Source organism: Stegodyphus dumicola, chromosome 1 (genome assembly GCF_044657685.1).
Source record: "Stegodyphus dumicola isolate Sdum_Otavi_A_Nest chromosome 1, ASM4465768v1".
Lineage (NCBI taxonomy): Eukaryota > Metazoa > Arthropoda > Arachnida > Araneae > Eresidae > Stegodyphus > Stegodyphus dumicola.
In genome coordinates, this window is record NC_140768.1 from 94,953,773 (window position 1) to 94,978,444 (window position 24,672).

Consider the following 24,672-nt stretch of genomic DNA (forward strand, 5'->3'; position numbering starts at 1 on the left):
TTTTTCCCTACAGTTACAGAATATATATATACATTGTTTCATAAGAATAAAAAGTAAAGTTAAATTTAAATAATTCTCATGTGCCATTGCTGCAAAGAATTAAATTTGAATTTAACAAATATTCTCTCTTCATATAAAGTTAATTTAAATTATGAAATTTTAATTGCATACATATCAAAGATTAATTATTGCTGCGAATTAGTTTACTATATCATTGAAATTCTGAGAGCATATGTAAATTAAATGCACGTATTTAAAACCATGAAAAAATATATAATATTCCAAAAAACTAATCCCTAATATATACATATATATATATATCTCAAAGACAGGCATATGCATAATTTCTGTTAGAGAAACAGTTTCTCCGAGATTACGTTTTAGAGTAATTAAAACGGTAAATTAATGGTGATATTATTACTGCATTCCAAAATTCGCAGTAATTAACGATTTCGATCATTACTACGAAACAAAACGGGATGAAAAAGAAAGAATCCTGATACAATAACATTAAAAATTTGTGTGTTTACGTATAAAAATATATAATATTCTCAAATAGGTCATTTAAGCATAGTCTTTGATTCGGAAACATTTCCAGAAGTATTTCAGTTTTCATAATCTAAAGTAAAAACAAACCTGCTTTTGCAGAGAATATCCATTGACAGTTGCCTTCAGAAAAGGTTTCAATTCATTGAAGCAAACCGATTTAATCTGAATCAACTGATGAATTCACGCTCAGACATTTCAAAAGCATTACGACTGTCTCTTAAATGCCAAGGAATTTGATCAGAATTTTTCCGATATCTTAAAAGTCTGAGCAAAATCACTTCAGCCATCTTGTTTACAGTCGCTGTTAAGAGTTTGCGGCAGGTCAGGAGTAGCCTCTAAATTCCTCTATGGTAGTGACGTATTTTCAGTAGGCGTGTCCGAAAAGCGTTGCACTTGAATCCGATTTTGCAATGCAAGTGCGATTACCATGACAAGCGTTGCACTTGAATTCGCCCCTTAGACGGGCATACTAAATTCCTCATCACGACCGATCAGAATCCCTTAGTTTGGCTCAGAAATAATGTGAGTCTAAATCAACGACTTATGAGATGGGCACTAGTACTACAACCCTACAATTACACGATCGTTCATCGAAGTGGTAAAAAACCATAAAAATGTAGAGTTAAGTCGTACTCCCTGGCCTGATTAAATAATTTGTTTCTCTTCAAACGAATTCAAGTGCAACGCTCTGATAAACTGCAAATGTTAACTCACAAGAGGCCTTCCTGCTATCGGCTGCTAAAGTCGAATTCAAGTGCAACGCTTTACCGCTCTGGTAACTGATGACGTCAAAATTGCAATGGGGAGCTGGTTTGCTCTCCTGCCAGGAGAGCTTGTCCGATAAACTACATCAATATCCAATGAGACTGCGTGTCGATATAAACAAAAAACATCAGTTCCCATGATTCTTCTGAGCTTATGGTCAAGTGTTTACTGCGTTGTAGTGTGGTGTAACGAAGTGTTTCAGTCCTGAAAACGAAGGAAATATGCAGACATGTAATGTAATGTGTACAACTTTATTTACTTTATCCTATAGATTCCCTCCAAAGTAATCTAGAGCAACAGGTGTGTGTAAAATATATTTTACTTTTCAGACAAAAATATTTGCTTTTTTAAATATAAACCACAATTTTTTCCCATTTTCAAATTACAGCATTTGGTTTTTATTCTTCTAATAGTAAGTTTAGTTTAAAATTCAAATTTGTGTTATATTTTTATTGTTCACTGCAGATGCATGATTCTTCAGTGACAGTAGGCATGTTTACCATATGAAATTTAACTAGTTCTTGAATTATATAGTAATTAATAAGCCCATCTATGTGAAAGCAGATAAGCCTGCTGAACACTGCTATCCCAGTCTCTCTTAAAATCCAGGTGAAAAAGCTAGCTGCATGAGTGTTCTCTTCATTTTTTCAATGTATAACATGAATACTAAATTTTCCTTAGTTTTCCATGCAGGCATTCCTTCCCTTAGACATTCATTATGTGATGCAACGGTTAAGAGCAATTTTAAGGTTTATATTGTACATCGTTGGGAAAATATAAAAATGAAATTAAAGGTATTTCAATATAATACAATAAATAAAAATTATATGAAACTCTGAATTGTAGTAAGTGATCATTCTAATGTGATATTAATGTAATATATACATCCAGAGTAAAGGTTTAATTTATAAATTATGCTTTGTGTTCTGCTCATAATATTGTGCATTTACAGTACACTTTTGCTTCTTAAGTGAAAGTTTGGACCCATTCTCGTTTGATATCAGTTATGTTCAGATTTATTTATTTCATAAAATTTCAAAAAACAATTTTTTGCTATTAAAAGCTACAAGTGCAGAAAGAAAAGCTTAATTTCTTTACTGTAACTGTGTCATGCTTCTCTGCTGATAATGAAAGTCGTCTTTTAATGAGATTTCTTTCATTTCATATATTAATTGTATCTTTTACCATACTGGTTGCCATCTTTCATTGTGCATTCTTCAATATTTTCTGGTACTTACATAATAACACAAATACCTGGATCAGTTTGGTGGTCTTTATAAATGAAAAGAGAAAAATACTTATCAGGAGAAGTACGTTGTTTTTGCAGCTTGCTTTTAGCATAACCAAACTATCAATATTTATCAAAGTTGGCAAAACGTTATAACATATCAAAGGAAAAAACATTTAACAAATTTTAAAATACTAATTTGAATTATAAAATAAAAATTATATGATAGTTTAAAAAAATACATTTTCCACAAATTTTTTGTCTAATTTTTTAGCACTGTTCTTCACTGCTTGTGCCAAGTGATCAGTTTTCACTAAAAAAAAAAAAAAAAAAAATCAGAGAATTACATAAACTTGATACTGCATGCCTTGTCTATGTACCAAATTCATCTCATAGTTGTTTCCATTAGAAATTTTTGTACTAAAATATTCTATTCCTGCAGAACATTTAACACAGCTTCTTCTTTTGATAGTAAGCTCCACAAGCAGTATTTTAAATCTGAAATTAATCTAAAACAACTATTCGTATCTAAAAACCATTGGAACTTGAAATACAACATAAGGAACACATATGAAAATGGTGACATTGCTTGAATGAAAAATTGTCATGAGCATGTTACCTGAAAAATTTTGATGCATAATCATTGCCAGAGTTTGGCACATTTTTGAAAATTTGGTAACTTTCATTAAGGTGGTTTCAATAATATGCAAATATCTTGTATTCTTATGATTGCTTCATTGTATACTTTTCCCCTTTCCCTAGAGTGCAGTACAATACCACAAGTTTTCCAGCCAAATGCGGTATACATTTCAAGTTTCTATACATTTATATAAATTTTGAGAGAGTAAAATATTGACAAAAACTGTATTAAGTTTTCAACTCTTGTTTTGTTTTTCATTAAAAATTTGCTACGATTACGTATAATTCATTTTTTTTAATGTAAATGTTTTTAAGTATTTGTAGGATAAAGGCAAATTACACTTATTCATTCTTTCTTTGATATAATACATGTAGCTCTTTACCTGAAATCAATGTTTGTCAAATTATTGTGCATAAATTAGAAGTATGCATGTTTCTCATAAGCCAGTTATGTTTCAGGAACTATCTTTAATGAATTGTATAGAAAATTGTGGACGAGCTGTTAGGTGTACAGGAACATGGTATATTATAAACATGTATAGTATCTCGTAGTATATAAACTCATAACTTTGATTATGCAGTATGCTTTGTATATTATTTCTGAAAGCATGTATATTTCAATCAAGATTGTCGAGGTTAATTGTGCTTCTTTTATGCTATCTCTGAAAGCATGCATATTTCAATCAAGATTGTTGAGTAAACTTTTCGCTATCTCTGAAAGCATGTATATTTCAATCAAGATTGTTGAGTAAACTTTTCTTACTTTATGCTATCTCTGAAAGCATGTATATTTCAGTCAAGATTGTTGAGTAAATTGTGCTTATTTTATGCTTTTTTCTTTTTTACATTAGAAAATTCCACACTTTTATCGCGAGGATGACATTTAGGAATGACAAGTTTGTATCTATTACATAAAATCTAATGTTTTCTGGATTCTTCTTTTCTTTTTCCTTCCAACAGAAAAACTTTAATGGTATAAATCAGCGGTTTTCAACCTCTTGACTTATTGTGTACCATCCAAGCAAAAACTGAAAAACATTAATACCACCACTAATTTTACAATGATTATTTTTCAATTCCTTAATAGAAATATTAAAAACATATATATATTGCCATTTGCACACTCTTTGTATTAATTATGTACACATAAAAACTATTAGATTAAAAACTGATGATTACTTAATTATCAAAATTAAATTAATTATTCACTTGATTATCAAAATTTCAGTTATAATACTTTAATATTTAATTTCTTTATGTCTGCTCTTATTTCATTTAATGGTAAATTAGGATCCACTTTTTATTTTGGTGAGTATTTATATTTCAAATTTAACATGGAAAAAATCATTTTTCACACAAACAGGTTGTGCGAAAAGACAATACAAATTTAATAGCTTTATTTGAAATGCCTTTAAATTCTTTTTTTCGGTTCAGCCAAAAGTTAACAAGTGTGTCATTCAAATTTTCGAGTCAATTTCGATCAAAGGAAATTTCTATTAACTATTCTTTTCTTTATGAGATTTTTGAATTTAATAGTTAAAAATACTTTGTTTCTTTGCGTACCACCGGCTGAGAACCGCAGGTATAAATTAATTATAACAGGTGTAAATTAATATTTCTCATACAAAAGAGTTATTTCAATTCTTTTATTGTGAACATTATATACAGAGTATGTCTATTATTAAGAACAAGATTTTAAAATAATAATCATTAAATCCTCTTGATCTATAAAGTCTTAAAAATTATAAAGGGAAAAAAAATTGAAAGTTAAAGAAATCACTATTATGAATTGTTCCTTTTTAGAGAAATTTCATTGTTTAATTAATTATAAAAAGTGTTTTACATTATGAAATATAAAAAGAATATTTGAATTTGAATGAATATTTTAAAATTTTCCCTCAGATAGAAGCTCAACTATTCGAAGCAGGAGACCGAAGAGAAAAAAGGAAGAGAGATGATATTACAGCTGCAGAAAAGGAAATAATTGAAACGCAGAAGAATATATTAATGTACTGTGTGAAATATGTGACTTGTATAAGCAATCAGTTGCAAATCAGACTGCTGTCATAGAAAATCAAAATATAATTATTAATTTATTAAAAAAATAAATCATGCATTTCAAATATTACAGTGTTTTCATTCTTGTATATATTTCTGCAGTGCGGGATTCATATTTTAATTGTAAAATTTACTACTTTCTTAATTTTATTAAATTTGTGATTATGAAAATTATTTAAAAGAAATTCACAGATCCATTATATGACATAAACATTATAATAATTTTAATACCACTATTATAAGTCTCGTGAAAATATTTATGCATTTTACACAGCAATTATCTTTTTCCTGGAGGAAATGGGAATAAGACCTGTAAGAATCTAGTCAATGTATTACAAATTTTAATTTTCAGATATAACATGAAATGACTTAAATTGTTTTTCAATTATGTTAATAAGTTATATGAATGAGATGTGGTATTAAAAATTTCATTTCTTTTTATCATTGAAGATAACATTCGATATCCTGCAACTCCATAACAATGGCAGATAAAATTGGCATTCTAATTTCGAAGTTCTAAAAATACAGAGTAACTTAAAGATGACAACTATTAAAGTGTGCCTAATGTCTAGTTTACAATAACAATGTTGAGTGAATCAGACTGTATTTATTTTCCCCTTCTCTTTTTTTGGCTGAAAAACAATTTATTATACACTCATGATTTTATTTAAATGTATTTCTTTTAATGGCAAACCCACTGAGGTAAGTATGCAGTAAGTTATTATAGTGAATGCGTAATTATGATATAAATCTAAATTGAGCAAACAATCTTTCCCTTACTTTAATGTTTTAAAATCTAGAATTAAAGGGAAAATGTATGTTCTTTAAATAATACAAGAGGATATGGAGGCATAAATCATAGGCTGTTTATTCTTTACATATTATGCTAATCAGGAATTGCAGCAAAACCCTGCTTAATCGAAGAATACGCTCACAGGAATGGTGGAGGAAAATTGAACTGTCCAATATTTGTTTTGCCCACCACCAAGAAGCCTGGGTATACATAAACAGTATAGAGTGAAATAATTGTTTTTAGGAAATACATTTAAATATCTTTGACAGAATATGTCAGTTTTAACTTGTACTATAATAAATAAGCATGAAGTTCTTATGCTATTAAATGTGTATTGTCACATGGAAATTTTCTATCTTGTCTCACGGAAGGGAAACATTTGATTTTTGGAAGAAACTGAATTTTGATGCAGTAAATCTTATTGCTAAGTTTGAGATAAATTAAGTGCAATGCTAATTCATAGTGACTTACTATTGTAAATCATGACTGGCATACCAACACTGAAATATATATATATCGAGTCTATTAAGTTATTTCTGGTAGTCAAGAGTTTTTAAACATAAATGATGGAAACAAGAAATTCAGAGGGAAGAACAATAATGATAAAAGTTGTCAGTATGCATTTGAAAGCAGAACAAATAAAATTATTTAGGATTATTATAATCAATTAAAATCAATTAGGGTTGTGAATTTAGTTACAGGTTCAAATATAAACCATGGCTTGTGGGTCCCCAAGAATATATTATGAAAGTAATTTTTTCCTAATATATTCTTTATTATCCATGAAGGGGGTTTCACCTTTGCCAGAGGTTCATTGTTGCCCAATTTGGGTTTTTATTATCGAGTTTCAAAATTTAAAATTAATTCATTGTGCAATGCAATTTCAACATGCACTGACTGAAAACTTTCTGAACTTACCAACTCATCTTCAAACACATCAATCTCAGGATTTTCAACACAATACCTTAAGCATATATTATGTAAAATGGCCACCAGATATGACCATTTTACATATTTTGCTTTGTGAATACAATAGTGTTCCACCAGTAACGTACAGTACCCTAAATCTTGATTTGATCTCTATAGCTGCAGGAACTTTTCTGTGCTTCTCATTATAGAGATATTCCCGTGATAAAATGGGATTATAATCCACTATCTCCCAAAGATATGCACGATGCGACAAAATACTATCTACATTTTGTTCGAGTCCACTCAAACTCCATATAAATGCATCATGAGTATTGCCTGGCCATTGTCCTACAGCATAGAGAACTCTCAGACCAGCATCCCATACCTAGAAAAACATAAATCCTAAGTCAAAAGAAAGTTTCATCTGAAATTTTAATACACAGATTTTTAACATTGAATATAGTTGATATATTAATAAATCGGTCTTTTTAAGGAGTTTACTTTCCATTTTTAACAAAAATATGTCACTGTTTTTTCATTATTAAAAATATGCAATAAAACGTTAAAACAAACAAAAAATTATAGCTACCCTTTTTTTATTAAATTGTAGTAAATAGGTGATTCTAAAAGCTTTTGTATTATTTAATATTAATACTTCACTATAATTATAGTATAGATAGCTTTTTGTTATTATTATTTGAATAATAATAATAATAAAACATTCTTGCAGCAATTTGAAATGACTATAATATTATACTTATTATCATATATTTCTTACCTTTTCACCATTAATGGAAAATTTATTTTTCTGGTTAATGAAGACAAAACAAAAATTAATATCACACCACACTCGCAACATCTGCGGTTTCATTTGAATGTAACCCAAAATAATTCTTCGTAAGCTAGGTAGAATCACATTTGTGATTGCACTCCAATTCTTTTACAGCTGGTCGAGAGAATTAACATCTACTGTATGTGGAAATAGCGAACAAAACAGTAAGAAATTGGAACAGTTACCTGTAGGCAACTTGTATTCATAGCATTCTAAAATGAGCTTTTGGTAAAATTTGACCGCAAATAAAACAGTAGTAATGAACGAATGTTTTTTCACGAAGTGGGTCCAATACTTTCACAGCAGGGCTATTTCATGTATTCTGCAGAGAGACTGATGTATGGTTTGTTGTAACTGCTGTATACAAATGTCTGGCTCGGAATTCCACAGCAGCAATTGGCACAACTTTCATGGTTGATGGTATAATATGGAGGTACCAAAAATTAGTATTATCACAGTAACTGCAAGATGGCTTACGTTTCTAAAACTCAGTTAACACATTTCATGCAGAAAGAAAATATTATCCAGTTTCATACTTAAATCAAGGTCACTGAAATGTGGTAAAAGCAATCTGCTTAAGGAAACAGATGCCTCTGTAGAGGACTTTCTATGGAAAACTGGCTTTCATTCCCATTATACATGGGCAAAACCAATGTCGTGTAATATAATAATCTATTAGTACAGTAAATACATTTAATTTCTTTGCATTTATTTATGTCATGCTGCTTTTCATGTAATTTAGTATGATAACCTTATAAGTTTATTTAATTCTGCTCATGGTCTACGGAAGTAAGGTAAGTCACCTGTTATGAGAATATCAAGTTATTAATATTTATGTGAAAGTCTGCAATAACTTTTCATATCATAAGAGATTTACGAATGTGTATATAACTTACATGTGTAGTTATTATGCAAGATCTATAGAAAGTATCCAAAATTACCATGACATTAATCACACTGTACGAACAGGCAAGACATTATACATTAGGAGAAAATTAACTAATATTTTGGGGGATGAAATACTATTTTACACATGGGAACTGTTTAAACAGCTGAGAAAAATTCATGCTTTTTCCCCTACAGTTACAGAATATATATATACATTGTTTCATAAGAATAAAAAGTAAAGTTAAATTTAAATAATTCTCATGTGCCATTGCTGCAAAGAATTAAATTTGAATTTAACAAATATTCTCTCTTCATATAAAGTAATTTAAATTATGAAATTTTAATTGCATACATATCAAAGATTAATTATTGCTGCGAATTAATTTACTATATCATTGAAATTCTGAGAGCATATGTAAATTAAATGCACGTATCTAAAACCATGAAAAAATATATAATATTCCAAAAAACTAATCCCTAATATATACATATATATCTCAAAGACAGGCATATGCATAATTTCTGTTAGAGAAACAGTTTCTCCGAGATTACGTTTTAGAGTAATTAAAACGGTAAATTAATGGTGATATTATGACTGCATTCCAAAATTCGCAGTAATTAACGATTTCGATCATTACTACGAAAAAAAACGGGATGAAAAAGAAAGAATCCTGATACAATAACATTAAAAATTTGTGTGTTTATGTATAAAAATATATAATATTCTCAAATAGGTCATTTAAGCATAGTCTTTGATTTGGAAACATTTCCAGAAGTATTTCAGTTTTCATAATCATTAAATCGGTTTGCCATTGAAGCAAACCGATTTAATCTGAATCAACTGATGAATTCACTCTCAGACATTTCAAAAGCATTACGACTGTCTCTTAAATGCCAAGGAATTTGATCAGAATTTTTCCGATATCTTAAAAGTCTGAGCAAAATCACTTCAGCCATCTTGTTTACAGTCGCTGTTAAGAGTTTGCGGCAGGTCAGGAGTAAGGCTACTATAAAGGGGAGCTGAATCATCATCCATTTTGAATCTAACTTGTTGGTATTCGCTATTGGATTAGCACTGATTTCTTGACATATTTGTGGATCGATTCCGACCTAATTTTCAGAAAAATGGTTGGTTGTGCTGCACCAAATTGTTCGAATCAATCTAAAAATCACTTTAGGATGTTTCGTTTCCCTAGAAATGAAGAAAGACGAAGAAAATGGATAGTTAATTCTCGTCGAGATCAATGGATCCCGGGCCCAGGAGCGTATCTTTGTGAGGTAAGTTCAGCTTCGTATTTTTCCATAGAATGTTAGAAAAATTACTCTTCTTGGTACTTTAAAATATTTATTTTCATTTAACTGTCACTTATTGACGATCAACTGATTTTATAAGTACAAAATCAACTGCGGAATGTGTATGTGTTTGTGCAGTAAAATAACGTTGTTTCATGTTGTTTCTTTTGTTATCGTGAAAAGTTTATACCGTTTGTGAAATTTGTATCATACATTTCATGTAAACTTTGTGCTCAGTTAGAAATGTGATGTGCCTTTTTCTTTTCTTTAATTTTACTGTACGATTGGTGATTTAAAGTAGCATTCTATGTTTTGATTCTGATGTATTGTCGCCAAATCGGATAGTTGGCGCCAATGTTAAAAACTGGATGGTATGATCCAAATAATAAATGATTTTGTTTTTTCTTTATAGTAGGATAAATATATTCTGTATTTTTAGACATTTTTAAGAAGTTAAATATTAATTTAAATATTCGATGAATCGTTTTGATCCCATTATTATCCTTTATTGTAGTAGTAAATCTTAATGTTGTATTTTTAACTATAGGTACTTTAAATTTATTTTTAGTGTGTGAGCAGGAAATATGTTTTAAGTAGTTTTACAAACATGATTACTTTTTAAAAATTTTGTTCTATTTTCATAAAAAAAATTTTAATTTATCAGAAAATTACATTCTTAAATTAATATAATATATGTAACTGTAATTAAATACTAGTGCTTTTGATTTTAATGTTAAATTTCATGCATGCTTTTGTTAAATATGCAGGTACATTTTGAAGAAAATCAATTTGAATGCTCTAGGCAAGATGGGCGTAAAAAACTCAAGCCCAATGCTGTGCCAACTCTTTTCAATGTGCCTAATCCCCCACAACTGTTGACCCCACAGCGTCTAAAAGGCATTGGTTTACCAAAGCACCGTTCAGTTACATCCAATTTTTGTAATGTATGTGTTTTTTATTTTTATGGTTTTTCATAAAAAAATATGTTTTTATTACAAATGGACTAAATTGCTTTATAAAAGAATCAAAATATTGAAATTAAGGCATTATGTGATAAAGCTGTAATTACAGTCCCTAAGATTAGATTAAAAAATTAAAATTTTGCTGTTGTTATATATATAATTAAGTATGTACTTTGTTATTATAATCATATATTGAAAATTAAGCATAAAACCTCAATTTGATGTAGTTTTTGGATAAAGTTTTTGTAGTTTTTCGAGGACGGTCATACATGGGTCTGGTTTCTTCAGATTTGCTCCTAAAAGAAAGAAACCGGTATCTGATTGCCTTCAAAGTCAAAAGAGTTTAAATCAAAATTTGTATTAAACTAAAGTTGCTTTTTTGCTTAATTTTAAATTCCAGATAAATAGAGAGAAATATGTATGGAGTAAGTAAAAGAAATAATATTGAAATTAATAACTTTAATCTTGAGTAATACAATAATATAGTTATAATACATTGTTTTAAATGTATATTTTAATGTCTTATATGTCTTGTCTGAATGTTATTTTTTGTTTAAAGATTTACAAAACTTATTAGGATTATTTATATTATTTATTATTAAAATTACATTAAGTATATTTTATTTATCAGCATTTTCAGGAATCCTTACTTATATGTGTTTCATAATTTTTGCATCTTCGGGTGGCTTGCTGCACAGTTTACCTTTATCAACTGAAGCGATTTCTCTTGCTGAACCATCTGTTGTAAGTTTTCATTTGAACAGTTATTAAATATTTAGTATTATAAACTTTTTCTAAAAAGTATTAACACTGTTTCTAAAATTTAAAAATATATTAACATAATATTTACTTATGTTTAAGAAGTATGAATGCTATGAACAGTCCAATGTATTTATGTTTTTTTATAAGTCGAGTTACTTTTAAAATGGTAATGATTATTTGTATTTATTTTTATCCGATCAGAATTTATAATTTCTTTCACTTCCACATATTTCATATATTATAATTTCTTTTAGGTTCATTTGCCACAACCTTCAGCTTCATATTTTGGAGAAATAAATTTTGCTGCCGAAGTATCTGATGTAAATTGCCATTTTGCACTTCTAAAAAATTTTAATAGTTTTTTAACATCTATTCGTAAACTGTACTATGTTTTTTTAAATGTTTCCATCTTCATAATCATGCACTTTATTTCATTTCACCAGTGGTTGCAAATGTGTACATTGCAGTACATCTCAGGTGTGTTTGCAACAACATTTAGCATTACCTTCTGATTAAATAACAGCTGCTAGTAAAGAATCTATTCTATGTTTTCATTTGAGCAGCTATTAAATGTCATATGTTTTACATATATTAATGAATTTTTATACGATTTCTGAAATATGAAATTGTTTGTCTTATGGTTGCTAAACAGCTGTACTATATCTGGCTGTTGTGCTATGGAATTATTTTTGAATTTTGAGCATTAACAATTTATTATCTATTTCTGAATTATAAAATGTTATGTAAAATAATTATTTCTTAAAATGAATGTAGTTTATATTATCTGTATTTCTAAATTTCTTATATATATATTTCAGGTTTGTTTGCAAGAACAAGCTTCAACTTCATCTTGTGATAAAATGCCATCTATTTGTGAAGGAGCTCATGTAAGTAGATAATTAGTGTATTATTAAATTGCTTGCTTATACAAAATGTTTCTATTAACTTTTGGGGGGTAAAAGGAATGTAATTAATTTCATCAGCATTTACAAATTCTTTGTGTACATTTCAGGTTTGTTTGCAAGAACAGCCTTTAGCCTCATTCTGCAATGAAATACCATCTATTTGTGAAGGCTCTGATGTAAGTTGATAACTAATGTATAATTAAATTGCTTCCTTATATACATTTAAAATGTTCTATAAAGTAATTTTTTGGTAAAAGGAATGTAATTAATTTCATTAATAGTTACAAATTCTCTATGTAAATTTCAGTTTTGTTTGCAAAAACAACCTTTAGATTCATCTTGCAGCCAAATTGTAATTAATTTTAATTAATTTCATCAGCATTTGTGAAGGCTGTGATATAAGTTGATAATTTGTGTTATTAAATTGCTCATGATTATGGAGATAATCGATCCCCTGAAAAGCTGGAAATAAATTTTAAAAATCTATTTTTAAGTGAAATAAATTTTAAATATTAGAAAATAAAACAAAAATAATCTAGAAAATGCTGAAAACAATAGAGTCAAATTTAAAAACCCACCACAGTATAGGAAAAGAGACCTGGAAGTTGCATTTTTATTTTGTGGATTTATTATCTGTTTAAGTTTGGCATTTAATCCAAAGGGGCTTTGTCCCTGAAGGACTATTGTTTTCGTTTTGTATTGAAACACTATAAACGGCTGCATCACTTTTCAAATTGTTGCCACCAAATATTATCACCCTGTACTATATTTAAAGAAATTATATAGTGAAGAATCTGCATAAATGCATGTATGTTTTTTGCATTCTGATAAAACAACGGTACCTAGAGCCATCAAATTTTGAATGACTTAATTCTACTGTGAATATGGACATGTGGAAGACCGAATTTGAAATTTGGAATTTGTTTTAATATATATTTTATATGTTGTAAAACTTTAACGAATTTTTGATTAACAAACTTGAGGATTTCAAAGCGAGCAATGGCAATGTTGTACAGAAAAGACACTTTTATCTCCAGCGTGTGAGACAATGAATCGGGAATTCTGAAGATATGTTCATTTTAAAATTATCTTGCAATATTGCTGTTGAACTGAATTTTATAGTTTAAATGTGAAAAACTTGATATTTAATAAATAAAGGTAAAACACAAAATGTTAAAAAAAGCCCCTTTGGGTGTAATTTAAAATCTGAAACCTTTCAGATCTTTTTTGTTTGTTTGTTGTGTTTCCCCCTTCTTTGATGATTATTCATATAGATTTTTTCTTTATTCCAGGATGTTCTTTTAAGGAATTTTATAAAACAGCAGACTGAATTGATCTCGCTTCTGCAATGCCAGAACAAAATATTACTGAAAGAACTTACAGCAACCAAAAAAAATGAAATTAATGTTTTAAAAAAATGGCATAGCACTGAAATTCAACTTCATGACCTTCAAGTACAGCATGAGGAATTGCTGAAAGGAGTGAAAACATTTCTTTCAGATGAACAAATAGCAATGTTGAAAATTCCTCGTAGAAGCATTGAAAAATGGTCTAACGAGGGAGTAATAAAAGGCCTCAAAGTTAGATTTGCCTTGGGCAAGCATGGTTATAATTACTTGCACAGAATAGGTTTTCCTGTGCCTTCATACAGCACTTTAAATAAAAGACTTCAAGGTCTTGAAATGAATTTTGGAGTCATCAGTGACATGATTGAACTTTTGAAAATTAAAGGAGAAAAAAATGAATGCTAGTGATAAAGACTGTATTTTATCATTGGATGAAATGGAGATTTCTGGCAATCCTGATTTTGATATTTCAAAACGTAAATTTATTGGTGAATGTACATTAGGAAATCAAAAGGGTGCAGGAAATCACTATTTAGTTATTTTACTAAGAGGTTTGAAGCTGAAATGGAAGCAAGTGGTTGCCCATGAGATAACTGGACAGGTAACAGGATGCCAGCTCAAACAACTTGTTGTCAATGTTATCGAAGCTGTCAATTCTGTTGGATTTAATGTTGTTGGTATTGTTAGCAATATGGCAGCAGTAAATAGAAGCCTGTGGAATTCTTTGGGAATGTCTGTTTCTCGAAACCAAAGAAATAATTTCACTACTGAAATTAAGGGCAAAATTATTTATGTATTTGCAGATGTGCCACATCTTTTAAAAAATCTCTGGTCTGCAACTCTTAATCATAGTATAAAACTGCCCAGTTATGTTTGCAATAAAGAAAATTTGGTTACTTTGCATGTATCTGCAGGATTTATAAAAGATATCTGGATTACTGAAACAAACCAAAATTGTGGTTTGAGAACTATGCATCATCTCAGCAAAGAAGACCTCTTCCCCTCACATTTTGATAAAATGAATGTTGCTTTTGCTGTGAAGTTTTTTTCAATTAAAACAGCTGTGGGATTGGAAAAGGCAGTAGCTTTAAAAGAGATAAGCCCTAATGCTCTTACAACAGCATGGTGGATAAGATTTATATGTCAGTGGTTTCAAATGCTATCCTCTAGATGTAGAAAGAACTCAATTTCTGTGACAAATAAAAGCAAAAAAATTGAGTTACTTTTTGAATTTATTAATGTTATACAGCTTATAGAAATTGGTAAAGGGTGGAAACCATTACATACTGGTTTGATTCTTTCTACTTTATCAGCCATACAGTTAGCAGAGGCATGTTTTCTGAATGATTTTCAGTTTATTTTGATGAGCAGATTGACACAAGATGCTCTAGAAAATGTATTTTCTCAGATATGCAGAAAAGCTGGTTTGAGGCCAAGTGCTTTGCAAGCTGTGAAAGCATTAAAGCTTATCTGTTTATCTCAGTTTATATCTGACATTAAGAACTCCAGTTATGCTACTGATTCAGATATTTACTTGTTAAACTATGCAAAAGATGAATTTGAATTTCTGAAGGAGAAAAAAGCTTTAGAGCCTGTTACCATACCAGAAGTTTCTGATGTATCTCTACAGAATCTCACCCTTAGTGAGGAAAATAACGTCTGTTATATTGCAGGAGCTGCAATAAATTCTGTTTTGAAAAATGCTTGTAATTCATGCTCACAGTTTCTCTTAGTTTGTGAGCAAAATACTCCTTCCATTGATGAAAATAAGCAGTACATAATTAATTTTGCAAATTTAGGTGGGCTTAAATGTCCTTCTCCAGAAATTTTTAAATTGTGCCTTCTGTGTGAAAAAATAATTCAAAATTTTTGAGACGAAATAATACATGGAAATGTAACTATGGATGTGGAATTTGTTAAAATGATTTGTAAGAAAGCAGGCGAGGTAAATATTCCCTCCTGTTGCAATATCAAAACAAAGATAATAAAATATTATTTGACTGCCCGTGGAATTGGTCTCAAGAAGCTTCTTCAAAATAAAAGGCAGCAGCGGCAAAGTTTTGCATCTCCTGCTTTTAAAAGAAAGAAAGTAAACTAGAATCTAATCAAGAGTTTAAGAAGTTTTTGCTGTTCAGTTCTGTCTGTAAAAAAGTAGAGTAGTTGTCACTGAAAAATTGCTGTTTGTCTCTTCGAATAATAATTAGGCCCACCAACAGCTGAATGGTTAAAGTTACTGAATGCTGGGAGTTCCATCTTCTGTTCTATTTCCGAACAGGCTGGCTGCATGGTTGGTTTTTTTGTGGTTTTTCCCCATGTGTAATGTGAATACAAGCCAGTTCTCCTTAGAAAGTCCTCTACAATAGGAGATCTCATAGTCAGCTAAATCGGATTTACTTTTGTATGACCTTAAATGAGGCATCAATTGTGAATCTGTTTTGGCATGTTATTAGGAATTTTAAATGAAACATTTATTGCTGTTGTGAAAGAATGATCAACTGATGTTTACCTTACTAATCAATGTCTTATAGTATTGTAATGGCTTGCAGGATTTTTCATAATGGGATGTTGCATATGTTTTACTCTTCTTTTTTACCAAATAAATAGAGTATGTTCCTAATCAGACATTTCTTCTTTTGTACCAGGGTTATATAATATGATGTGATAATTTGGATTTGTTTATAGAATATATAACAGTATTTTTTGACATTCTAATAGAACCAGTGTATTTTATTTATTTACTTATTGCTTTAAAACAGATTTTGAATCAAGGCTTACTTCCCACCCCCTTTGAGTATGCACATAAAACATGTTTAAGCTATATTTATAATATATCAATGAGATACAGTGGATGGACAAAAATATGGAAACACCTTGTGAAATGCATGTTTGAAAAGAAAGATTGATTTTAATGAAATATGTAGGTGGCGCTGGTGTTTTTGACTACTGACGCCACCTATACAACTTCGTAAATGTGCTAAACAGTTCAGTTGTTGTCGGAGTACTGTTATGTGAGGTTGTCATTGCATTATGTCAGAGTTAACAGACTTCGAACGTGGGCAAATTGTTGGAGCATGTATGGTAGGTGCTTCCGTAAGCAAGGTAGCCGAGGTGTTTAGTGTTTCAAGAGGTACTGTATCGAAGATTTATTCCGCATATTTCAAAAGAGGAAAAACATCATCTGCTAAATCACAGGGCGGACGAATGTGTGTCCTGAGTGATCGTGACAGACGATCATTAAGGGCAATTGTGACGAAAAATAAGAAGACCACAGCTGCAAAAGTTACTGCTGAAATGAATGTTGTGTTACCGAACCCTGTGAGTACCAAAACAATTAGAAGGGAGCTTCATAAACAGGGAATTGCTGGCCGTGCTGCAACTGAGAAGCCACTCATCAGTGATGCTAATGCCCGTAACAGGAAAAGGTGGTGTTTAAGTCATAAAGCCTGGACTATAGAGCAGTGGCAGCGAGTAATATGGTCTGACGATTCTTCTTTCACATTGTTTCCCACTTCTGGCCGAGTTTACGTCTGGAGAACGCCATCTCAAGCCTATAATACAGACTGTTTGTTGCCAAGAGTGAAACATGGCGGGTGTTCTGTTCTGGTTTGGGCAGCCATATCGCGGTTCTCTGCTAGCCCCATGATAACTGTGTCAGGGCACATGACTGCCAAGACTTATGTGAACATTTTGGCTGATCAAGTTCATCCCATGGTACAAACTTTGTTCCCCGATGGTGATGGTGTCTTCCAAGACGCCAAAGCCCCTGTTTACACAGCTCACATTGTCCAGAACTGGTTTTCTGAGCTCGAGGATGAGTTGTCCCATCTCCCCTGGCCACCACAGTCACCAGACCTGAATATTATTGAACCTTTGTGGTCTTAGATTAGCTCCTTTAATGGAAAAAGAACAAAATAAAAATGATATACCTTGAAAACAAGAATACTATCTGAATAGTGTTGGCTAAAATTTATTCAGATGGTTTTTTGCATTTATTCAAACATCTCCGCATATAAATGAGAATTAATTATATTATATTAGTTTTAAAAGTAAAACTAATATAATATCATTCTATATAAAGCTGTTTGATGTATAATGGAAAAAATTCAATTACTGCAGTATGTTTTAATAAAATTTGAATGTAATAGACTGAATTGCACTACATTAAACCAAAAAGCAAAACATTTTTATTTATTTATCTTTATTTTCACTATATGTGTTTGTCATATGTTTGTTACTGGAGGACTTTTTTTATAGATTTGAAGCTAAATAATATTTTTATGTTTTTACTTATGCAAATTAATTAATAAAAAGAACTGTGATTTAAGTATTGTCTTTGCTGTGATATAGATTGAATCTTATTATGTTATGGAATTATCATTTAAATATTCAGATACGTGTAATATTAAGAGCATATGTATGTAAGTATAATTTTTCCAAGTATAATAAAAAGTAACCATCAACAACAAATAAACTTATAAGTAAATAGTATCTGTAAATTCTGTATGTAAATGTATTATTTTTATTTATTTGTGTATTATTTTAATATTGTTTTTAGCTAAATAAAGAAAAAAAAATATTTAATGGAATTTTTTACTCTATTAAATCTATGAATCCCACAGTCATCTGAGCATTGAAGTAATTTTTACAGCATTCTGCATTTCATTCTAAAAGCATTATAATTTAAAGGTGTATATCTTGAATCAGTATTTAAAATCATAAAGTGTTTAGCAGCTTTTTTTGGAAACACACACAAAATAACATTTTTAACAAATTTGCTACAGTAATAGACGTTTGATTCCATGTGAGCAAAATTCAAATAACATATTAAAAATAAAAAACAAAAATTAAAGATTAAAACTTATCCTGAATTAATGGAGGTTGAGGGATTTCCCTCAACCATATTAAGAATGTGGTTGAGGGAAAGCTCTTGTCAAAAAATACATTTTGAGATAAATAACATTATACGTGTATTTAAAAGAAAAATTGAAAATTCAATAAAGGAATTCAAAAAGAAAGTATTTTTAACTAAAAATACAAATTTGAAATATGATATGTGAAAATGTTTTAAAAACTTTTAAAATAACTTGAATCATACAAGAAATTTAGCAATTTAAAAAAAAAAAAAAAAAAAAAAATACGCGAAAGAATCTGAACTGCAGACAAAAGAAGGGGAAAAAGCCACACATCTTTATAGGAGTGCAGAAAAAAGATGAAATTCGGATTTTCGAGAAGGTTAAATTTTAGCGGACAGCGCTAAAGAGCCAAAGTTGCCGCTCCACACCTAAATTGCAACCCTAAAGCTTAGATTCAAAATGGCTGACGAGTCAGCCTGTATCTCTAGTAGCTCTAGTCAGGAGTAGCCGCAAAATTCCTCTATGGTAGTGACGTATTTTCAGTAGGCGTGTCCGAAAAGCGTTGCACTTGAATCCGATTTTGCAATGCAAGTGCGATTACCATGACAAGCGTTGCACTTGAATTCGCCCCTTAGACGGGCATACTAAATTCCTCATCACGACCGATCAGAATCCCTTAGTTTGGCTCAGAAATAATGTGAGTCTAAATCAACGACTTATGAGATGGGCACTAGTACTACAACCCTACAATTACACGATCGTTCATCGAAGTGGTAAAAAACCATACAAATGTAGAGTTAAGTCGTACTCCCTGGCCTGATTAAATAATTTGTTTCTCTTCAAACGAATTCAAGTGCAACGCTCTGATAAATTGCAAATGTTAGCTCGCAAGAGGCGTTCCTGCTATCGGCTGCTAAAGTCGAATTCAAGTGCAACGCTTTACCGCTCTCGTAACTGATGACGTCAAAATTGCAATGGGGAGCTGGTTTGCTCTCGTGCCAGGAGAGCTTCTCCGATAAACTACATCAATATCCAATGAGACTGCGTGTCGATGTAAACAAAAAACATCAGTTCCCATGATTCTTCTGAGCTTATGGTCAAGTGTTTACTGCGTTGTAGTGTGGTGTAACGAAGTGTTTCAGTCCTGAAAACGAAGGAAATATGCAGACATGTAATGTAATGTGTACAACTTTATTTACTTTATCCTATAGATTCCCTCCAAAGTAATCTAGAGCAACAGGTGTGTGTAAAATATATTTTACTTTTCAGACAAAAATATTTGCTTTTTTAAATATAAACCACAATTTTTTCCCATTTTCAAATTACAGCATTTGGTTTTTATTCTTCTAATAGTAAGTTTAGTTTAAAATTCAAATTTGTGTTATATTTTTATTGTTCAATGCAGATGCATGATTCTTCAGTGACAGTAGGCATGTTTACCATATGAAATTTAACTAGTTCTTGAATTATATAGTAATTAATAAGCCCATCTATGTGAAAGCAGACAAGCCTGCTGAACACTGCTATCCCAGTCTCTCTTAAAATCCAGGTGAAAAAGCTAGCTGCATGAGTGTTCTCTTCATTTTTTCAATGTATAACATGAATACTAAATTTTCCTTAGTTTTCCATGCAGGCATTCCTTCCCTTAGACATTCATTATGTGATGCAACGGTTAAGAGCAATTTTAAGGTTTATATTGTACATTGTTGGGAAAATATAAAAATGAAATTAAAGGTATTTCAATATAATACAATAAATAAAAATTATATGAAACTCTGAATTGTAGTAAGTGCTAATTCTAATGTGATATTAATGTAATATATACATCCAGAGTAAAGGTTTAATTTATAAATTATGCTTTGTGTTCTGCTCATAATATTGTGCATTTACAGTACACTTTTGCTTCTTAAGTGAAAGTTTGGACCCATTCTTGTTTGATATCAGTTATGTTCAGATATATTTATTTCATAAAATTTCAAAAAACCATTTTTTGCTATTAAAAGCTACAAGTGCAGAAACAAAAGCTTAATTTCTTTACTGTAACTGTGTCATGCTTCTCTGCTGATAATGAAAGTCTTCTTTAAATAAGATTTCTTTCATTTCATATATTAATTGTATCTTTTAACATACTGGTTGCCATCTTTCATTGTGCATTCTTCAATATGTTTTGGTACTTACATAATAATACAAATACCTGGATCAGTTTGGTGGTCTTTATAAATGAAAAGAGAAAAATACTTATCAGGAGAAGTACGTTGTTTTTGTAGCTTGCTTTTAGCATAACCAAACTATCAATATTTATCAAAGTTGGCAAAACGTTATAACATATCAAAGGAAAAACCATTTAACAAATTTTAAAATACTAATTTGAATTATTAAATAAAAATTATATGATAGTTTAAAAAAATACATTTTCCACAAATTTTTTGTCTAATTTTTTAGCACTGTTCTTCACTGCTTGTGCCACGTGATCAGTTTTCACTAAAAAAAAAAGAAAAAAAAAAAATCAGAGAATTACATAAACTTGATACTGCATGCCTTGTCTATGTACTAAATTCATCTCATAGTTTTTTCCATTAGAAATTTTTGTACTAAAATATTCTATTCCTGCAGAACTTTTAACACAGCTTCTTCTTTTGATGGTAAGCTCCACAAGCAGTATTTTAAATCTGAAATTAATCTAAAACAACTATTCGTATCTAAAAACCATTGGAACTTGAAATACAACATAAGGAACACATATGAAAATGGTGACATTGCTTGAATGAAAAATTGTCATGAGCATGTTACCTGAAAAATTTTGATGCATAATCATTGCCAGAGTTTGGCACATTTTTGAAAATTTGGTAACTTTTATTAAGGTGGTTTCAATAATATGCAAATATCTTTTATTCTTATGATTGCTTCATTGTATACTTTTTCCCTTTCCCTAGAGTACAGTACAATACCACAAGTTTTCCAGCCAAATGCGGTATGCATTTCAAGTTTCTATACATTTATATAAATTTTAAGAGAGTAAAATATTGACAAAAACTGTATTAAGTTTACAACTCTTGTTTTGTTTTTCATTAAAAATTTGCTACGATTACGTATAATTCATTTATTTTTTAATGTAAATGTTTTTAACTATTTGTAGAATAAAGGCAAATTACACTTATTCATTCTTTCTTTGATATAATACATGTAGCTCTTTACCTGAAATCAATGTTTGTCAAATTATTGTGCATAAATTAGAAGTATGCATGTTTCTCTTAAGTCAGTTATGTTTCAGGAACTATCTTTAATGAATTGTATAGAAAATTGTGGACGAGGTGTTAGGTGTACAGGAACATGGTATATTATAGACATGTATAGTATCTCGTAGTATATAAACTCATAACTTTGATTATGCAGTATGCTTTGTATATTATTTCTGAAAGCATGTATATTTCAATCAAGATTGTTGAGGTTAATTGTGCTTCTTTTATGCTATCTCTGAAAGCATGCATATTTCAATCAAGATTGTTGAGTAAACTTTTCTGACTTTATGCTATCTCTGAAAGCGTGTATATTTCAATCAAGATTGTTGAGTAAACTTTTCTTACTTTATGCTATCTCTGAAAGCATGTATATTTCAGTCAAGATTGTTGAGTAAATTGTGCTTATTTTATGCTTTTTTCTTTTTTACATTAGAAAATTCCACACTTTTATCACGAGGATGACATTTAGGAATGACAAGTTTGTATCTATTACATAAAATCTGTTTTCTGGATTCTTCTTTTCTTTTTCCTTCCAACAGAAAAACTTTAATGGTATAAATCAGCGGTTTTCAACCTCTTGACTTATTGTGTACCATCCAAGCAAAAACTGAAAAACATTAATACCACTACTAATTTTACAATGATTATTTTTGAATTCCTTAATAGAAATATTAAAAACATATATATATTGCCATTTGCACACTCTTTGTATTAATTATGTACACATAAAAACTATTAGATTAAAAACTGATGATTACTTAATTATCAAAATTAAATTAATTATTCACTTGATTATCAAAATTTCAGTTATAATACTTTTATATTTAATTCTTTATGTCTGCTCTTATTTCATTTAATGGTAAATTAGGATCCACTTTTTATTTTGGTGAGTATTTATATTTCAAATTTAACATGGAAAAAATCATTTTTCACACAAACAGGTTGTGCGAAAAGACAATACAAATTTAATAGCTTTATTTGAAATGCCTTTAAATTCTTTTTTTCGGTTCAGCCAAAAGTTAACAAGTGTGTCATTCAAATTTTCGAGTCAATTTCGATCAAAGGAAATTTCTATTAACTATTCTTTTCTTTATGAGGTTTTTGAATTTAATAGTTAAAAATACTTTGTTTCTTTGCGTACCACCGGCTGAGAACCGCAGGTATAAATTAATTATAACAGATGTAAATTAATATTTCTCATACAAAAGAGTTATTTCAATTCTTTTATTGTGAACATTATATACAGAGTATGTCTATTATTAAGAACAAGATTTTAAAATAATAATCATTAAATCCTCTTGATCTATAAAGTCTTAAAAATTATAAAGGGAAAAAAATTGAAAGTTAAAGAAATCACTATTATGAATTGTTCCTTTTTAGAGAAGTTTCATTGTTTAATTAATTATAAAAAGTGTTTTACATTATGAAATATAAAAATTAAGAATATTTGAATTTGAATGAATATTTTAAAATTTTCCCTCAGATAGAAGCTCAACTATTCGAAGCAGGAGACCGAAGAGAAAAAAGGAAGAGAGATGATATTACAGCTGCAGAAAAGGAAATAATTGAAACGCAGAAGAATATATTAATGTACTGTGTGAAATATGTGACTTGTATAAGCAATCAGTTGCAAATCAGACTGCTGTCATAGAAAATCAAAATATAATTATTAATTTATTAAAAAAATAAATCATGCATTTCAAATATTACAGTGTTTTCATTCTTGTATATATTTCTGCAGTGCGGGATTCATATTTTAATTGTAAAATTTACTACTTTCTTAATTTTATTAAATTTGTGATTATGAAAATTATTTAAAAGAAATTCACAGATCCATTATATGACATAAACATTATAATAATTTTAATACCACTATTATAAGTCTCGTGAAAATATTTATGCATTTTACACAGCAATTATCTTTTTCCTGGAGGAAATGGGAATAAGACCTGTATGAATTGTATTACAAATTTTAATTTTCAGATATAACATGAAATGAATTAAATTGTTTTTCAATTATGTTAATAAGTTATATGAATGAGATGTGGTATTAAAAATTTCATTTCTTTTTATCATTGAAGAAATAACATTCGATATCCTGCAGCTCCATAACAATGGCAGATAAAATTGGCATTCTAATTTCGAAGTTCTAAAAATACAGAGTAACTTAAAGATGACAACTATTAAAGTGTGCCTAATGTCTAGTTTACAATAACAATGTTGAGTGAATCAGACTGTATTTATTTTCCCCTTCTCATTTTTTGGCTGAAAAACAATTTATTATACACTCATGATTTTATTTAAATGTATTTCTTTTAATGGCAAACCCACTGAGGTAAGTATGCAGTAAGTTATTATAGTGAATGTGTAATTATGATATAAATCTAAATTGAGCAAACAATCTTTCCCTTACTTTAATGTTTTAAAATCTAGAATTAAAGGAAAAATGTATGTTCTTTAAATAATACAAGAGGATATGGAGGCATAAATCATAGGCTGTTTATTCTTTACATATTATGCTAATCAGGAATTGCAGCAAAACTCTGCTTAATCGAAGAATACGCTCACAGGAATGGTGGAGGAAAATTGAACTGTCCAATATTTGTTTTGCCCACCACCAAGAAGCCTGGGTATACATAAACAGTATAGAG

At 29.6% G+C, this 24,672-nt stretch overlaps 1 protein-coding gene and 2 long non-coding RNA genes across 3 annotated transcripts; all 3 read left to right on the forward strand.

Annotated features, from left to right (window-relative positions):
• Positions 1–373: 373 nt before the first annotated feature.
• Positions 374–5,304, forward strand: LOC146999156 (uncharacterized). Its single transcript, XR_015041435.1, has 2 exons — positions 374–1,614; positions 5,084–5,304. It is a non-coding gene; the product is annotated as an uncharacterized LOC146999156 (long non-coding RNA).
• Positions 5,305–9,839: 4,535 nt separating this feature from the next.
• LOC146999157 (THAP domain-containing protein 2-like) lies at positions 9,840–11,210 on the forward strand. The gene is made up of 2 exons (XM_085810905.1): positions 9,840–9,939; positions 10,722–11,210. The coding sequence occupies exons 1-2, from the start codon at positions 9,841–9,843 to the stop codon at positions 10,929–10,931; spliced, it is 309 nt and encodes a 102-aa protein (XP_085667031.1). The 5' UTR covers position 9,840; the 3' UTR covers positions 10,932–11,210.
• Positions 11,211–19,848: 8,638 nt separating this feature from the next.
• Positions 19,849–23,725, forward strand: LOC146999158 (uncharacterized). Its single transcript, XR_015041436.1, has 2 exons — positions 19,849–20,022; positions 23,505–23,725. It is a non-coding gene; the product is annotated as an uncharacterized LOC146999158 (long non-coding RNA).
• Positions 23,726–24,672: the final 947 nt, after the last annotated feature.

Bases quoted from the DNA above. Each gene is read 5' to 3' on its own strand.
- LOC146999157 (XM_085810905.1), top strand. From the start codon at position 9,841: ATGTTTCGTTTCCCTAGAAATGAAGAAAGACGAAGAAAATGGATAGTT. The intron at 9,940-10,721 runs GTAAGTTCAGCT...TTAAATATGCAG, and splicing joins CAGGAGCGTATCTTTGTGAG to GTACATTTTGAAGAAAATCA.